General features: G+C 37.0%; 1 protein-coding gene across 1 annotated transcript in view; it reads right to left on the bottom strand.

Moving 5' to 3' along the window:
• Positions 1–16,730, bottom strand: part of GLCCI1 (glucocorticoid induced 1) — a gene marked incomplete at its 5' end in the record, with an annotated part of 67,631 nt that extends 50,901 nt beyond the window's left edge. The window contains one exon of the mRNA XM_008068749.2: positions 16,575–16,730. Coding sequence (XP_008066940.1) covers positions 16,575–16,730 — 156 coding nt within the window. The remainder of the gene's footprint in view (positions 1–16,574) is intronic.
• Between the last annotated feature and the right edge of the window lie 3,556 nt (positions 16,731–20,286).

The raw sequence follows: 20,286 nt of genomic DNA, 5'->3' as shown, positions 1-20,286 counted from the left end.
ATTGGCCATAGCAGGATACTACGGGGGGTGGGGCGGGGCATAAACATAACATCAATAAGGTTACCTGATTTCAAACCAGGCAAAGTAGGGACCAAAGGGAGGCCCAAACTTTACCTGTACGATGTCCACTTGTATAGCCTAATCCTGAAATGTACTCCCAAATCTTTAAAATAAAGTATATGTAATAAATAAAATAAATTGGGAAAAAAAGGAAAATTATAAGTATAGAAAGTGAAAAAGCTACAGTAAGCTAAGGCTATTATTGAAGAAAAAAATTTACATAACTGCAGTGTAGCCTAAATGTACAGGGCACACGAAGTCTACAGTCATGAAGAGGATGTCCTGGGCCTTCAGTTCCCTTGCCATCACTCACTACCTCACCCAGAGAGAGTACCCTGCAGGCCTGCAGGCTCCATTCATTGTAAGTATCCTAGATAGGCAGACTATTGTTAATCTTTATACTGCATTTTTACTATACTTTTTCTACATTTAGACATATTTTATTTAGATAACAAATACCATTCAATATGTTAACATGCTGTAACCTAGGAGCAATAGGTTAGTCTAGATGTGTGGTAGGTTATACTAACCAGGTGTATATAAGTACACGCTATGATGCTCACATAACTACAAAATCACCTAGCGATACATTTCTCATCCCCAATGTTAAGCAATGCATGACTGTATTTGTAAAAGTGAACAACCACTGGAAGAGTACTGTCAATCATGTGGCTACAGCATTACATGCATATAAACTAAGTATATCCATCATAGTCTCAACTTTCCAAAAATACTACCCAAAGAGTAATTTAATTTTAATCACATCAATTTATAATAAATAGGATGAAAAATGTTCTGGTCTACAACCTCTATGGAAAGCAGTGTGGTGATTCCTAAAAGAACTAAAAATTGACCTTCCATACAATCCAGCAATCCCTTTCCTGGGAACATACCTGGAGGAACATAAATCATTCTTCAAAAAAGACCCGTGCACATGCATGTTTACTGCAGCACTATTCACAATAGCAAAAACATGGAACCAATCCTACTGCCCATCCTGGGTAGACTGAATCAAGAAAATGTGGTACATACACACAACAAAGTATTACACAGCCATAAAGAACAAAGTCATAGACTTCACAGCAAATTGGATGGAGTCGGAGACCATTATACTTAGTGATCTATCACAGAAACAAAGAACAGAATACCGCATGTTCTTACTCATAAGTGGGCCCTGAACACTAGTCACATTAGCACAAGGGAGGGATTGGCAGTCACTGGGCCCTGCTAGGAGAGGGAGGGGTACCTGGTTCCAAACCAGGGGAAGCGAGGGTCAGTTGGAGGCCCAGACTTCACCTGCATGCAGCCTAATTGTGTAGTTAATCCTTACTTGAGTCCCATATCTCTATAATAAGATAAAATTTAATTTTGAAAAATGTTCTGGTCTAACCAACCATGCTACCCAAAGAAGCTGCACTGGACAAAAAAATGTAGTACATATAGACAATGGACTATTATGCAGACATAAAGGACAGACAAACGGACTTCACAGCAACTTGGATGGATTTAGAGTCTATAATACTCAGTGATCTATCACAGAAACAAAGAACAGAGTACCATGTGTTCTCACTCATAAGCGGACCTTGAACAATCATCATAATACTATAAGAAAGGGATAGGAAGTAGTGGGAAACTGCAAGGTTAGGAGGGGTGGGATTGGCAGTTGAGGGAAACTGCCAGAGTAGGGAGGCCCACGCCTCATCAACAAGGGCACCTGCACAATGAACATTTGTATACCTAACCCTGAATTGTAACCCACATCTTTAAAATTAAAAAAATAAAATAAAATAAAAATAAGGAAATAAAAGTTTTGGTTTACAATACATTCTACAGACTGCATTGTCCAATACAATGGCTACTAGGTATATGTGACTAGATTTAAATTAATGAAAATTTGGAAAAACTAAAAATGCAGTTCCTTAGTCACACTAGCACAGTTTAAATGTTCAGTGACATGTGGCCATTGGCTACTGGCTGCCATATAGGACAACACAGATATGGACCACTTCCATCACTGCAGATAGTTCAATTGGAGAGCAATGTTCTATTTGACCCTTTTTATTTTTTTTTTGAGTCTGAGTCTCACTATGTCACCAAGGTTGCAGTGCAGTGGCACAATCACGGCTGCTACAGCCTCAACCTGCTGGGCTCTGGCGATCCTTCCGGGTTGCTAAGACTATAAGTACACGCCACCATGCCTGGCTAATTTTTTTACTTATTGTAGTGAAGAGATCTTGATGTGTTGCCCAGGTTGGGCTCATGGAATCCTCTCGCCTCGGCCTTCCGAAGTCGGCCTCCCGATGTGCTGGGAATACAGGCATGAGCCACTGTGCCCAGCCTTATCCCTGATTTTTAAACAGGTTATTTTAGTCAAAGAAAAAACCAAAACCAAAAGATGGCTCTTTATCAAGTCTATTCAAAGTTGACACTTGAGAAGTCACAGAAGGTAAACTAATTTGAACCTAATTTACTAAACCTGCATATCTGAGCAATGTTTTACCCACTGAATTAAGAAAATAACACAAAGTCGCAAAAGTTCTTCCTTTCATATCAACAAGCAGCTCCTTTCACCTGGGCTGTTATTCTATTCACTAATCTACACTAGAATTTTAAAAATGGTGCTACTCATAACATCACCCCTGGATATTAGTAAGAATGGATGAGAAAAGGGTTCCATGGTCAAATAGATTTGGGCAAAATTGTGTATTATACCTCCTCTACCAATGTACAAAGCAATTAGCATTTCAAAAACTTAAACACGTGTATGTTTTGGAAACTACTTAACTTTCTCTTATTTGCGATCACAAAACACTTATTTTACAAGTATGCTCACCAACATCCTACAAAACACCATTCCAGGGACAGCTGGGAAGCAATACAGACCACCACAAACCGTGCTGAATAGAAAAGCCTGCTCCTCAGCCAGCACACTTGAGGGGATTTTCCCTTCTAGCTGCCTCCTCCTAATACTACCAGGGGAATAAAAACGAACCTTCTGCACACTCAAGCAATGCAGAGCTAAAGCCTACAAACTACTGACAAAACAGGTAGCTGGCTTAAAAAAAAAAAAAATCGCCTCTGGGTAAAAAGGATAACTAAGGTAAAGGGGTCCATTTTTATTCTCACTCCCAGAATTCCCCAACGTCCAGACCACGAGGCTTCATCTCCAACTTCTAGGGCCACCCTCCCCCCGGTCTGATCCATGCAACGACCACTTCTCAGAGTAAAATACAGGAAGAACAATCCCACTGAACAGGACCACACAGGCTTCAAAATGAATGCACATTAGAAAAATGATTTTCAGCTAAGTCAACTAAAAAACTTAAAATACTGAGAACTTTTGTTATTCCTTTATCTTCACTCACAAACAGCAAGAGTAAATATGCTTTTCAGCTTTATCAATTTCAAAACAGTTCAAACTAACTCCTAGCAAAAAGAAATCTTTTCAATACATAAAAGTCTAAAGCTGTTTCCCAAAAAAACTTAAAACAAAAAATTAATCAAAATTATTTAATCTTATTGAAAACTTACTGAAATCTTACTTAAAACTTTAAAAATCTATTCTTACATGTTTCATCCTTGTTGTTGATATTTACTATAGTTTATAACCTATTATGGAAATATGAGTATAGACTATTTTATAGAACGTGTAGCAATGATAAATCTAGCAAGAAATGAGATGGAATTTGCTAAAAATCAATACGACATATTAAGAATTAAAAGACTGATCTTAAATTATTAAAAAGCTTAAAACAGGCAACCTTCATTATTTACAAATATGTCCTTTAGAGATTTAGTTTTCTTTTGACTAACAGAAATTTTTTAGCTTTTAAAAAAATATAAAAGATTATTCTAAAAAGTCTATCCTGATGGAGCATTACAAAGGAGCATAAAATACTATGACTCTAAAATATCTTTTGTGTTTCTGGTAACAGCCGTGACCAGATGCGAATATTATAACTGCTTCAGCTAATGAAGAGTGTAGAAGAGGCAGAATTCACAAAAACTGAATCACCACTTGACCCTGCAACCCCACTACTAGGGATCTACCCAAAGCAGAAGAAATCGTTACATAAAACAGACACCTGTACTCGCATGTTCACTGCAGCACTACTGGCAGCAGCAAAATCATGAAGCCAACCTAAGTGCCCACCAACAATTGACTGGATAAAGAAAATGCAGTGTGTGTGTGTGTGTGTGTGTGTGTGTGTGTGTGTGTGTGTGTGTGTGTACACATACACCACGGATTACTACACTGCCATAAAAAAGAATGAAATCACGTCCTTTGCAGTAACATGGATGGAGTTGGAGATCATCATCCTAAGTGCACTGACTCAAACAGAAAATCAGACACTGCATATTCCCCCTTAAATGGAGGAGCCAAATGACCACAAAAATGGAAATAATAGACACCGAGGCACCAGTAAGCAGGGAAGGGGAATTAAGGTTCGGAAATTATCTCTTGGGTAATGCTCACTATCTGAGGAATGGGCCACTTGAGACCCAATCCCCATCACTACACAATACATCCATGGAACAAACATGCACGTGCAGCCCCCAAATCTAAAATAAAAACGGGGGGAAAAGGCAGTGTTCAGCTAGGAAAAGGAAAAACAAAAAATCTCTGCAAAGCTAGAGGGTTTTTTTGGTTTTTTTTTAAGAAAAGCTTTAGAAATTCAGTTTCAGTTACAGTAATATGCTCATGCCCTACCAAGCTCCAGCGGCACAAGTCATGTGCTCATCATGATCAACCAGCTTCAGAGTGTAGCCTCCAGAGAAACTGCATTATCCTCACCTGGAAACACGTTAGAACTGTGAGTGCTTGTGCTCAACCCAGACTCCTAGAGCTGGAACTTTCAGATGAGGCCCAGCAATATATTCTGTTATTTCTTAAACAAGATCTCCAGATGATTCTGATGGAAACTAAAGTTTGAAAGCCAGTACTAGACTAAAAAGTTAAAATAAATAAGACATAGATTCTGCACTCAAGATGCCATGATGGTCATATGTCCACTCATTTTTCTTGCTAGCTGCTAACATGTTGTTTTAAAATCTCTTTCAATTGACAGAAAATCATCAACATAGGTGACTACTAGATCCCACCAAAAATATTTTTCATACCATTCTAAAAAAAAAAAAAATACCCACTAAAGTTATAAAAACTAACAGTGTTCAGATGATGGCATGAACATCCCCAATGGGATATCTAAGTAATGAGGGAGAAAGTAGTCTTCATAAACATACAAATACACTCTTCTGCACGTGAACCTATAAAGTTTAAGTCCCACTTCTTATTTGTAAGAGTCACAGTAAACACACAATAGCTATCTATTCTGACTGAATGAACCCTGCCCTGGCAGGTGCTGCCTATTGAATGCCAGAGCCCTCACGTGTTGTGGGGTTATCTATATTTGTTCTATGCCATTTCCTACCAGTCCAGACCCAATGTTCCTAATTGCACAATCAATTGTTCAAACTGGTAATTATAACTTTTTCTGTCCACTCAACTCATTATTATTATATTTAAACCTGTTGACGATAAGATATTATAGACTCTATACAAAGGCAGCTACATTTATCAGTGCCTATCATGTCTTCAATATGGTGCTAGAAGCTGAACGTGGATTATATTATGTGACCCTCACTACAGCAGGCAGTATTAATAACTATAGGAGTTATTCCACCAGCACAGAAAACACATTTGGTTTAATCTGTTTCCTAACAATGTATCTCCTCCATCAATTATTCATTTTCTCACCCATTTATACAAAATAGTTACTAATACCTTGAGAGGCATGTTGCTTCCTCATACTACATCCTAAACTATGACCTAATTCTAAACAATGATCTTAATTCTTAAGGCCATAATGTCTCTAACATATACATGCTTTTCTCAATAAATGCTCACTGTTGAATATTATTACAGGATTTTTGATAGAAAATTGATAGGTTACAAAATATACAGGTTGAGAGTCAACGTACCAGACAACGAAGGTCAAGGAACCAGAGTAAGAGGGTTATTCCAAATAAATGCAACCTATTTCACAATTTTACCTTGAGTTAGCTGAGGGGCAAAGGCAGAAGGAAGCAATGAAAGAAAACAGGTTAATTTTGTTACCAGTTAAATGTTTCTGATAAAGGAAAGAAAACTGAGTATCTTGGTAAACAGGAGGACAGGGAAGACCTTTTGCTATATATACCTTTTACTTTTCAACCAAATGAACACATCACCTATTAAAAATTAATATACAGAATTTTGACTTTCTGGCAATTTTAGAGATAGTATTTGAAACTGATTAATAAAATATTAAGTACTGTAGTCACGGATGAAAATTTTTCATCAATGCAGCTGAGTATTATCTTTAGCAGCCAAAAACAGGAACATGACTGACTATGTTGGTGTGAACTACTCAACTCTAAGATTCCACAAATCCTCTGTCTCATAACCAGATGATGGCTAAAAGAATAAATAAAGATGATATTGTACAGGAAATCATCTTTATGCATTTACTCAACAGCCAGTTAGGGACCAGTTCCATAAAACAACAACTTAGGTCCCTGGAAATGAAATCTCAGAGGCCAAAACAGTGCATCTTCAGATCTGCTTCCATTTCCTGAAGAAGTCCCCCACTCTCCAAAATGTTTCAGCAACTGCTATTTCTTAAACAAATTTCAACAGCAAATTCTTCAAAAGGGCACAGGAAACCCAAACAGCTGTATCAAGTAAGACTTTTGGTCAGGAAATAAGTTTTTGATCAGAGTGGCAAAATTGAAAGTTCTATTTTACATTTCTTAGTATTTGAGACACATCATCTATTCCTTTGATCAAAGTCCTCCCCACCAAGCTCCTTTCAGAAACACAGGAAAAGGTATTTTAAACATAATATCAATAGTAAATAATACATATATTTTACAAAGTTCAGAGTCAATTGATTTTATCAAATGTACTAAAGCCAAATGCTAAGTATTTACTCCAGGTCTGTTTCTTTAAAATAAATAGGTTTCTAGGGAAAGATGCTGGCATTCAGGCAGGATCATGAAACTTCCAACACTGAAGCCTAATGAGATTAAGAAAAATACATTAAAATGCTACTTTTTGGCATGTCTAATATTCCATGGTTTTATTTTAAAAATTAATTTAAAACAATTAAGATACCAAAGAAAAACATCACCTGGAAAGGGAAGCATAAGTATGCAGAATTTCACTTAAGATCTAGCCACTCTGTTTCTCAACCCTTGAAAGAATATAAATTTTGGAATCTCTCTCTCATACCAATCAAGACACCAAGAGTTATGAAGAAACTGAGGAGATTTTCTAGAGCTCTATAATCCAAAATACAATAATAACATTCATAGGTAAAATTCCTTTAGACCCAATTGACAGATAATTTAGATCATACTTACACCATGCTATGCTACAGCAAAGAGGAAGGAAATATTACAAAACCTTTTTTATGAAGCAAGTATAACACTAACCTAGGGATTACATCATGAAAAAGAAAATTTCAGATTTCACTTATAAATATTAAGCAAATATCACAAATATTAACAAACACTTCATTTGTCACTGTATTTAAAAAAAAAAAAAAACCTCCATAAACTAATAGCATTTATTCCAGAAATGTAATCATGAACCAAACATTAGATAATTTAAGATAATTTATTGGAGAAATTTACCATATCACAGGTTGAATCAAAATAACATATTCAATGATGAAATGGCACTTCCCACATTAAAAAAAAAATAATAATCCCTGATTAAAACAAGAAAAACCATTAGTAAAGTAAGCATGTGTGCTTGATGTATAAAAAGCACATATGGCTCAAAGCAAAAGTCAGTATACTACATCCAGTGAGCCAACTAGACACATTACCATTATAGAATCAACAAGGCCAAGGCAATAGCCACCATAATTAGTTCACATGGTTTTAGGAGTACTGACAAATTCAATTCCTAGAAAGGACACACAACAAAAGATAAATAACAGAAAGGACATAGAATTACTATCTGCATGATCATATACCTAAAAAAACAAAGATAATTACTTTAAAACTTACTAGAAACAAGAAAATTCAAAATGAAAATGTTGTGGAAACAAATTAAAAAGTGATTAAATATCTTAATAACAATAGCAACCAAAAAGACAATACTTAGATGTAAGTTTAACAAAAAAAAAAAGTCTTAATCCCATTAAGAAGAAAGTTTTTAAATGTTCTGAAGGACAAAAATAACAATTGAATAAATAAAGACATACCTCTTTCAGGGATAAGATTCAATATAGCAAAGCTGACAATTCCACATGAATATTTAATTGCAATAAAAAACAGCCTAAAAGGAATCTGACAAAATGATTCTAACATTAGCCAAGAAAAATAAACAGACTAGTCAAATGAACTATCAAGCAATACAAGTTAAAATCATTTGGTATTAGGCACCAAAAGACACTAATGGTACATAGCAAAGAGAATCCAGAAAAAGACCCAAATGAGAAAGGGGATTTATTATATGACAAGGATGGCATCTCATATCAGTAGGGAAAATAATCTGTTCATCAACTGATTAGTCACTTGGAAACATAAACAAATAAAGCTGGGTCTCACCTCTGTCCTTCCATCAAAATAAACTCCAGACATATCAAAGATATAAATATAAAAAATGAAACACTGAAGTGCTAGAAGGAAACATGGTTTAAAATAGTTTTTAAAATTTTGAATGGGAAAACCCTTCTCAGAGCACAATACAAAAAAGTCACAAAGTACAGACCAATGGAATAAAAGAGTCCAAAAATAAGTCCTCATATAAATGGTCAATTGATTTTTGACAAGAGTGTAAAGGTCATTCAATCTGGAAAAGATAGCCTTTTCAGCAAACGTTGCTAAGGGAACTGGATATTTAAATCCAAAAGAAGGAAGTTGAGCCGGGCTTGGTGGCTCAGCCTGTAATCCTATGCCCTTGGGAGGCTGAGGTGAGTGGATTGCCTGAGCCCGCGGGTTCGAGACCCGCCTGGGCAGCGAGACCTCATCTCTACAATAAATCAAAAAATTAGCCGGGTGTGGTAGCGCATGCCTGTAATTCCGGCTACTTGGAATGCTGAGGCAGAAGGATCGCTGGAGCCCAGCAGGTCGAGGCTGCAGTGGCCGGGAGCTGTACCATTTCACATTTCCATCAGTAGTGCCTAAGGATTTCAGTTTTTCTACATGTTTGCTAACAGTTGGTTATTTTCTGTGTGTGTTTTAAAAAAAAATAATAGTGTGTGTATTTTTAAAATAGTGAGTGTGAAGTAGTATCTTATTGTGGTTTTTATTTGCATTTCCTAAATGATTAGTGATGTTAAACATCTCTTCATGCGCTTTTTGGTCATCTGTATATCTTTGTTGGAGAAGTGTCCTTTGCTCGTTTCTATATTAGGTTCTCTTATTGTTGAGTTCTAGGAGTTATTTATATATTCTGGATATTAATCTCTTATCAGATATATGATTTGCAAATATTTTCTTAGGTCCAGTTTATCTTATTAAGAAATCTGTTTATTTTCTATTTGTTGCCTGTGCTTTTGGCAGCAATTTAAGAAGTCATTGCTGAATCCAGTGTCATGAAGCTTTTTTCCTATTTTCGTCTAATAATTTTAGCTTTTCTTTTGATTAATTTGAGTTCTTTTTTTTATATAGCGTAAGGTAAGGATCCAACTTCCTTCTTTTTTTTTTGAGTTGGAGTCTCACTCTGTCACCCAGACTGGAGTGCAGTGGCCTCTCCCGGCCACTGCAGCCTCGACCTGCTGGCCTCCGGCAAACCTTCCGCCTCAACCTTCCAAGTAGCTGGAACTACAGGCACGTACTACCACACTCGGCTAATTTTTGATTTATTGTAGAGATGAGGTCTCGCCAAGTTGCCCAGGTGGGTCTCGAACCTGCGGGCTCAGGCAATCCACTCACCTCCCAAAGCGCGGGATTACAGGCTGAGCCACTGAGCCCAGCTAGCAATTCTACTTCTAAGTATATACCCAAAAGAGTTGAAAGTACAGACTCAAAAAGGTATTTGTACACAAATGTTGATAACAGCATTGCTCACAATTGCCAAAAGGTGGAACCAACCCAAATGCCTATCCATAAATGAATGGATAAAGAAAATGTGGTATGTACATATAATGGGATATTCAGTCTCAAAAAGGAAGGAAATTTTGACACACGCTACATACAACACAGATGAACCTTGAAATCATTATACTTAGTGAAATAAGCCAGACACAAAAGGATAGTTATTATGTGATTCTTCTTATATGAGGGCCCTAGCTTAGGGTAGTTAAATTCCTAGAGACAGAAAGTAAAATGGTGATTACCAGGGGCTGGGGTGAGAAATGAAAATGATAAAATATTACATAAGGATGGTAGTAATGGATATACAACAGTGTGAATGTACTTAGTGCCATAGTACTATATGTGGAAAACTGGTTAAAATGGTGAATTTTGTTATGTATATTTCACCATAACATAAAAAAGGTAGAAATTTACATGTATTAAGGAAGAATGCCTATGATGCATCAGATTAAAAAAGCAAGTTAGTGATATAATATAATAGTGATAATACAGTATGATTCCATCTCTGTACATATATATTCAGAAAACATATTTCTACAAGTATGGAAAATTTCTCAAAATATGAACACCCCCAAAAACCCTTAGCTATTATTCACATCCTTCTATGTTAGATTATTTTATCATCTACAAGTGTTACTTTTAAAACAAAAGTAGATACAACCCAAAAGAACACACCCTGAAATATTTACTTCTTTTAATTTAGCGGAACTAAAAACACCCTGAGATAATTATGGAAAGTCTACAAATGTATCACCAAGCATTCCTGCAAGAACTGAAAAGCACAGAGACTTTATAAGATACCATGACAGAATACTGACCTTGGGGTGGGATTTAGAAGTGAAAATTCTTTTTTCTTTTCCAAGCTACATATAAAAAGCATTAAATTCATCATTTTATTAGACCATAAATCTAATCCAAAGCATTTTAGACCCTTGCTTAAAAAGAAGAAAGAAGTAAGAAGGTGGTAGTGGTTTCTCTTGCTGAGGCTGAAGAGACTCCCTTGCAGAAAGTCTGTTAATCAATATCAGCTACAGTGGATTAACACCATCACACCTTCTCATTTAATGGACATTTAGAAAGAGAGGACTTCCGGGCTGAGGCAGTGGTAACCTGTTGCAGGGGCTGCTTAGGATAAACTACTCATCTAGAGAAAACTGCTTCTAAACTATTAGAAGAAAGAGTAGGAGCAGTAAAACTAAGAGAAAGATGTAACAGGACAATAGACTATTAAGGATTTTTTTTTAAAAAAAGTTTATATACGATTAAAAGAAAAAGTTAATGAAGTAAATGACAAAACTGAGGGGAAAAAACTGACATCCAGTACTCAGTGTTTTCCCTTTCATTCTATTTTTATACAAATTTTATGTCCATACTGATTCTTTTTAAAGTTGTTGGGTTTTTTTTTTTTGATCTTTTTTTTTAATTGGAGCTTCACTCTGTCGCCCAAGTTGGAGTACAGTGGCACGCTCACAGCCACCACAGCCTCGACCTGCTGGGCTCAGGCAATCCTTTTGCTTCAGCCTTCCAAGCAGCTGGAACTACAGGCATGTGCCACCACGCCCAGCTAATTTTTTGATTTATTGTAGAGATGAGGTCTCACCAAGTTGCCCAGGCTGGTCTCAAACCCCTGGCTCAGGCAATCCTCTCGCCTCAGTCTCCCAAAGTGCTGGGATTATAGGCATGAGCCACTGCACCCAGCCTAAAGTTTTTTGGTGGTTTTTTTTGAGTCAGAGTCCCACTCTGTTGCTCAGGCTGGAGTGCGGTGGTAACGTTCATGGCCGCAGCAGCCTCATCCTGCTGGGTTCAGGCAGTCCTTCCTCCTCAGCCTTCCAAGTAGCTGGAATTACAGGCTAGTGGTGCACTACCACACCCAGCTTATTTTTTATTTATTGTAGAGACGAGGTCTCACCAAGTTGCCCAGGCTGGTCTCCAATCCCTGAGCTCAGGCAATCCTCTCATCTCGGCCTCCCAAGTGTTAGTATTGCAGGCTTGAGCCACTGCGCCCGGTTAAGGCTAAAGTTTTTAATTAAGAAATATAGCATCCTATCTCCAAAAGGCCTACAAGAAATGTGTTAAAAGGGGTTATATATTGCATAGTCAGTAGAGACTAGATTAGATTATATGATGGTAACCACTCAGTCTACAAATCCCAATGGCTGAAAGCCACAAAAGTTAATTCCTTCATACTATATGTAAAAGTCATTAAGAAGGTTATGCTTGTCACTGTCACCCAGAATGAGAGTGAACACTGTTACTTCTCCTTGTCAAAGAGAATGCACCCGATCTTTACAGCTTCTTCCCAAAGCAAGTCTCATGGTCACACTTAACTGCTAAGTGGGCAGAGTATAATTCTACCATGTGCCAAGGAGAGAGAATGTCGATATCTGTGAACTTAATCACTACTATGCCTGGGAAGCTGCAGGAAACACCCTTGAATACTGCTGTATGAGGGGGGACCCAAATAAAAACAGATGTATTTTTAAAATTGTGTATTTATTCTTATATGTTTAAACTTCAGTCACCTTCAAAGTACTCTCCATTTGATGCAATACACCTATTGAGATGCTCTTTCCACTGCTCAAAACAGTTTTTTGAACTCATCAGTTTTGATGCCTTTTAGTGCATCTGTCATTTTTTGTTTCACCTGTTCCACATTAGCAAGCCATTACCCTTTGAGGACTTTTCATCTGAGGAAACAAAAAAAAGTAGCCTGGGGAAAGATCAGGTGAATAAGGAGGGTGGGGTACCAGGGTTATGCTGTTTTTGGCCAAAAACTGCTGAACACTCAGTATGATGTGGGCAGGTATGCTCATAAATCAGCCATCATGAAATGGGCAAATGCACTGAAAGAATCTCAAAAAATATTCACTGAAGCTAAACAAAACCTCACACACCAATGCTAGCTGGTACAATGATGCTGATAGATTCCTAGAACACTTATCTAGTGGGAGAAGCCTGTACTACAAGGGGCCTGCCCTCCAAAAAATAATTCTGGGTTCTTCGATACCCTCTCATATATACTATTTTTCTTGTTTGGCTACTTCACAAGGAATATGTATTATTTTCACATTTAAAAACACACTCAAACACAGAATTTAAAATTTGCCCAGGAGTTGTACTTCAGACTATGGGGTAAAGACCGAGGAACTCCTAATGTCTTATTACAGTAACTTTAACAGCAAGTCCAAGTTTAAGAGGTGGTAATACATTTTTTTTAAAAAAAAGATTATGTCTGCAAGGCTAAAATAATATTAAATTCCACCAATGATCTTAGTTTTTTTCTTTCTACTAGGAAGTAGAAACAGGAATATGAAAAGGGGATGATATCACACTGGAGGTGCCCTCCACCATGGCCAGATAGCCCAGGTGCTTCATGTTGTAGGACGTGAAGACACCACCTTGCCTCCACCACCGCCCACTAAATAAACAAAAATGACTTCTTCCCTCTCCAAGAGCTCAAGTTGATCAAGGAGGAATGAATGTGGCAGCCATGAAAACCATATCCTGTGTTCGCTTCTTGTATCTTTAATTAAATAAATAGGTGCTTGGACAAGACCACATCTAAGCTTGCAAGGCTAACAGCAGGCAAAGCAATTGCCTGAAAGGCCACATGGAGCTGGAGACAAAGCAAAAGCTTCAGAACCAGCCAGGACTGGGTCAAAATCTCTCCATACTTACCTAGTTGCACAACCACATACAAACTACTCAACTTCTCTAAGCCTCAGTTTCCTCATCTCTAAAATGAGGCCTATATTTTGCCTTCTTTTCATTGCCAAGTTTCTCAGATAAATGACCTATATGCAGACCCAGGCAACCCAGGCCCCTATTCTGGACCTCAAGGTGCAAGGGGGGTTCCTTTAACCTCTTCAGTTATGCTCCCCTCAAGGGATGAAGGCATCTTGGGACCAACAGACATGCACACCATGAGCCCACGCCTGCTATTAAGACGCTACTCTGGGTAACCTAGAGCCAGGAAGTCCCTGCCCAAACAACAGTGAGCCTGGCTTCTAACTGCAAAGACCTGTTCTCAGGTTCTTGCTTCTGATGGGACATGGATAGAAAGTGAATGTGAGGACCAGGGGATCCAAGCAAATGTGTGAAGCCAACTCAAAGTACAGAGCAGCATGTGGGGTAGGAAGAGAAAGGGACTTGGGCTCAGAGGGTGTGGTGAGCTTGGCCCATGGACACATTCCAGCATGTAACTCTGAAGAATCCAAATTCTTAATTTAAACCTGACCGTCCAGGTCTACATGAAGATTTGTTTGTCAAAGTGTGAGAACAAAACAGATGTGCTCATTTAACTTACACACATACGGAGTGTGGGTTTTGATTTAATTTTGCCACAGACTTTGCATATGTTACAACTGGACATGTCTGCATCTATTACTAGTAGCCTAGCATGTGTATATGGCATTTGTTGCATCCACTTTCAAATATCACCACACTTAAGCGTCAACAATATCATGGTTTAGGTTTCATTAGCCCTGCTGCAAAGATAAAGAAACAGATATGCATAAAAAACCTATACCCAGTGCTCTTTCTTTCTACCTCCACATCAACCTCTTCTAACTCCCAATCCTACTATACCATAATCACCAGTACTGCACACTCCAAGACAATGTATCCCAGTCCCTGAATCTAGCCCTTATTGGCCATGACCTCTCTCCGGCATCTGATACTGTCAAGCATTTTTCCTTTCATAGACTAGCTTTCTCCTCTGACTTCTAAGGCTACATTACTCGTTTTTCACCTAGGTTTTTGCTCTTTCTCTGGCTCCTCTTCTTTCTCAGAATTTTTATGAAGGATAAATAAGATAATGTTTCTGGATAGTGTCAGCCAAAGCATAAATTTAATAGAAGTTAGATGTTTTTGGAATCTAAAAAGTACAGCTGCCACTTTTTAGTACAGTGCTGGTTACAGCACTAGGTGAGATATAGGTAGATACATATATATAAATAAAATATTACAACCCCATTTTAATAATAAAACTGAAGTTCAGATTGGTTATCAAATTAAACTGTGTTAGACATCTGGCTCTAATACTTTCTAGCTTTATGTTTCTAAGTAAGTCATTTAATTTCTCTGAGTTTCTGCTTCCCCAGCTGTGTAATGTTGCAATGTTCTTGTAAGACTGAATAAAACAGGTTATAAAACAAACAGTACATGGCATATAGTTAATAAATGTTAACTCCTCACCTTCCTGTTGCTTCCAGATGAATAAATTCGTTTGTTCTCTCTCTTGGGCACACTTTCAAAGACTAAGTCCTTTGTCACTTGACTGACTTTCTTTATACTTCTTACCTATTGAATCCAACTCCTCCAGAAAGATGGTTCTGAATGATCTGTGTTTAGACATCTAATTGGTCAGGCCCTTTTCTAAGTTTTGCTAGTTATTTCTACTTAAGAGTTCCAGCGCCTGCCATGCCAAATTGACCTTTTTTCTCACAAGAAGAATGGGAAGCAAAAGACTAGGGCAGCATAAAATATTACAAAGGCAGAGTTGATGGGATGAATGATAAAGAAGTTTATTTTCAGTTTTAGCTTGTCTAAAGAAATTACAAAAATTGAGAAGCAGGGTTTTTATAGAGCATGTAAAATTCTCTCCCCCTTTTCTTTTTCCTCAATTCTTCAGATGTGACACTCGAATTCTTCTATTTTCCTAACCTCCAAAGCCCAAAATGTCCACCATCCTTTGAATGCCCTCGCATTTACATGTTCCATTCATCTAACATCTAAGTATGCACCACCTTCTATTACCGAGTTTTATAACCTTACATCTTATCTTCCTAACTATGCTGCAGGTTCTTTCAGGCCAATAACCATCTCTTATAAGTTTAGTATCCTTCATAATACCAGTAAATGCTGATTGACTACTGTTATGAAGATATGGTCAAGAACTCAGATAATCATGAACAAAAATGTTTTCAGATTTTTTTCTGACATAGGAAAAAAGCTTTTCAAATCAAAAGAAAACAGTAAATTTTCTATTTCTTTCTCAGGGTATTTAGTCTTGGCTTTAAAAAGAAAAAAAAAAAATTCCCCAACATAAATTTTATCAGTCATGTGTAAAAAACTTTATAAATTATTTTCAAGGATTATGCAAACTTTTCTTCAAAAAATACTTAAAATTTCTAAAATGGTTAATTTCTACTGAAAAGCAAGTCTGAAGACTATAACATAAGTCTCTAAAACTATGCAATATAGACTGATGTGCTATCTATTAAATATTAAGAAATTTTAAAACTTCTAAAACACAGACACCAAAAAACAATTATTGTAGAGTTTACTTAAAACCATAGATTTCTTCTTTGATTAGATGTATTTCAAATTTGGGAATATCGGATTACAGTACATTTTTTTCACTGTGATCAAAACAGAAGAACTGCAGCATCAGAGAGCTGCCTTTGATTTGCTGGCTTTACCTGAGTAGCTTTGTCTTTCATGCATGAAGGGTAGTGAACGTGAGGATCCCGTGGCCACTGTCCTGTGAGGTAAGGTCCTGTGATTGCATCCAAAGAGGAGGTTCGCCTTATGGTACTGGAGGTTCGAACTTGCTGAGATTTTGGCCTATCCACTATAAAGAGTGAAAAAAAAGGAGATCAGTCGTTAACAAATGACATACCATTTAAAAATTATTTAAATTCCATTGTTTGTAGAATGTCATCCTGTCAATTTTCCCTACAATATGTATTTATCCTAATAGCCCAGTTATATTATGAAACTTATAAAACATCTTCCAAGGAAAATACATTCACATGCTAATTCTTACACCTATTTCCAGGGCTTTCACAGACCCTATGAAGTCTATCCATTTTAGAGATCTGTAATAAAATTGATGTATTATATGCAGGCCATTACTGAATTAAGCCTCCATCACATCCCACCTGAACTGCTAGTTTTCTAACTGCATCGATCACAACTAAATATTCAGATGCCAGGCCCTCTCCTGCTAAAACACTTTTCCATGGTCAGTCACTTCTCTCTAACTTAAAACCCATGCAATTTGTTTAGTATGACACAGTAAGCTTTCACAGTTTGGCTTCTGTATGCCTCAACATTTAATGTCCTGCTACTCCCACATGAGCCCATGCTAACTGTCATATGAATGACCTGTATTTTTCTGAAGGTAAAATGTGCCCTCGCTGCCTCTGTACACTCTCCTTCCTGATCACTCCTTCCTTGTTCACTCATCAAACTCTTATCATCAAACCCAGCTCAGATGTCACACCGCCTCTGTGAAAGTTTCCCAGGTACCCCTTCCCCTCCTTCCTTCTCCATAAGAGACACCCTTCCCTTCTCTGCTTTCCTGGTACCCTAAACTTGTCTCCCTCACCAGAGACCCTACAGAATGAAATTATGGAGTCAATGTTCTACACTTAATGCATTTATTCACAGCTACACAAAAATAATGTTTCTAAAGAAATTTATATTTTAATTCAAATTCCTCAGTTATAAATGAAGCGTTTAAAACTAGAGGAATATTGTCCAAAGAGAGAGAGATGCTAACAGTGGAAAGAGGTAAAAAGGAACCAAAATCTCCAGACATCTACATAGTCAATCAATCTACAGTAACAATCGGCTTCTCCTCCCCATATGAGTACCACAAGCATTTCTGTTTAAAATTGTCACACTGAACACTGAACACACAAAGAAACTGTAGAGGATTTTCCACATATATAACCAAAACAACTTACTACCAGTGTGTTTTCTATAATAAAGTCCAGTGGATTGCAGGTTCCTAAGGTGGAGTCTTTCCAGCATCATTCACTTCAAACAAAACGTCTTGCATATCACAGAGTGCCAAAACCACTTGCTACTGAATGCTGCCCTTCAACTACTTTCCCAAAGCCAGAATCCACAATGAGTTTACCAGAAAAATGAAAATAGAGTATACTCTGATGTTATCATATTGTCCAGATAACCTCTTACAACGCAGTTTTGGTTTCTTCTTTGACCTAAGAGTTGTTAGAGAAGATCTTAAAATTACCAAATTCCTTCCTTTATTACTGAGCTCTAATTTTATTGTACTGCACTAACATATAACACATACCACATAATGTACATTATGTTAAAGGTGACGCTGCAGACCAGTGGGCCAAGCATGGTCTTTTCAGTAAGTGGTACAGGACCGATTGTGTATCCTCATGGACAGAAGGATCATGACCTTCACATCATACTTAACCCCAGAGACATCTCGCAGATCACCTACCAGCAAACTGACCACACTTTTTTACAAAATGGTGAAAAATGAATCACTTCGTATAAAATAGTATAGCATTGGAACCAATTATTTTATTGTAATAATATTTGACTGATAATGGAATTCTGGACACTGAGGAACTTATTTATGACCAAAAAAATCAAAATCTTATATATTTTTCTATGTTTGGTAACATGTGAAACAGTCACTGACATGCATTGCAGGTTCATGGATATACGTCGCGCAATAGTAATTTGTTCGACATCTTCCACATGGTTTTTTTCTGTTTGAGCAGACAATGCAGTCTCGTTTTCTTTCTCCTACAATAATAATGTGCAATTTATTGTCTGTTTTTCAAAGATGATGTGGAAACACAGTCTCTTTCTATATAAGGCCAGCTGATTTTTTAATATATATGTCTCAGTATATATTCCATCTTTTTATTTGCTTTTTTGTGCAATTTGAATGGAAAAATTCAAGGAAACATACATTTTTGAAAAATTTGTGCTGGCATAAATTTGTCCTGTATAAATCACTGCAATCTCCTCCTGTCCCCTGAGGGGGGACATCCAAGTGGTGCTAGATTTACAACGTTCCCTCAGAGGGGACATCAAGTGCAAAGGGTGGCGGAAGGATCGCTGGAGCCCAGCAGGCCGAGGTTGCGGTAGCTGGGAGCGGCCACTGCACTCCAGTCTGGGCGACAGAGTGAGACTCCAACTCAAAAAAAAAAAAAAAAAAAAAAAGACTTCTATGTGGGCTGTAGATCTAAATAAAAGGTATACCACTGAAGGCAGAGAATCTAATGTGACCTATGTATTTACTCTTTGGAATTATCTGGAATGTTCTCTGTGACTAAACACATGGTCAACTTTTAAAACATTTCATGAGTCATGGAGAAGATACATTTTGTTTTCAGAATATATGGGTCCTTTATTTGTCTTGTGTATCAACTGAATTCAATTAAAATATAGAATAAAAGAATAATTATCAGCTTGTTCTGTCACAGACTTTAAAAAGTACTCTAAAATCTCTAGCCTACTGTCAAGTTCTAAAAAACTTTTTTTTTGCAATTTTTGACATTTATATTTTAGATCTATATAATTTAGTACACATAGAATCTTGACATCATCATTATGGCTTATATGCAACACAATCATAATCTGTCCCATTCTGTCTAACCGAACACTCTAATCCCTTCTGCTCTCTTCCTGTTATAGTTTGCCTGGTGTGCCTATCCTTTCATTTCCAAGTCATTTTGCTTTATGTGTATCTCATATGCAGTATGTCATTATGCTTTCTGAGGGGGAAAAAAAGCTTTGTGGTAAGCCTTCTCGTGTAAAAGGTAAGTTTATCCCACTTATATTTACTGTTATAGCAAATTCGATTTAATTTATAATGTAATTGATTTCCATTTTGTAATGTTTCCTTGCTATTTGTTTTGTTTTATTGTTTGCTGCTTCTTTTCCCTTCTTTCCTCCTCCTCTACCCCCATCATAAATAATTTGGAAAATATATAAACTTTCTTTAGTTCTCCTACTAGAATTTATTTCTAGTAATTTTTTCAATTTTTTTCCTGGTTATAAAAGCAGTATCTACTAATTTTAGCAACTTTGGGAAACACAGAAAACTAATATTACTCCCATAATCCGATTTATAACTATTTGTTTACAATTTTAAAGTTACTTTATCTTCTTTCTTCCAAGAAAAAACAAAAGACAAAAACAAACTGTCCTTTGAAAGACACAGCCAGTAATTATAGCAGCTGACCACCAAATTTAAAAGGCCGACATAAAGTTCGGCTATAACCAGATCATGAAAAACCATTTTATGTGAAAAACTGTGCCTGCATTTAAACTGCTTTACTATTTAAAAAGTGTATGTAAGCCGGGCTTGGTGGCTCAGCCTGTAATCCCTCGCCTTTGGGAGGCTGAGGT

This window comes from Carlito syrichta, unplaced genomic scaffold (assembly GCF_000164805.1).
Source record: "Carlito syrichta isolate Samal-C Ts95f unplaced genomic scaffold, Tarsius_syrichta-2.0.1 Scaffold109667, whole genome shotgun sequence".
Classification (NCBI taxonomy): Eukaryota; Metazoa; Chordata; class Mammalia; order Primates; family Tarsiidae; genus Carlito; species Carlito syrichta.
This window is presented reverse-complemented; position numbering and strand designations above follow the sequence as displayed.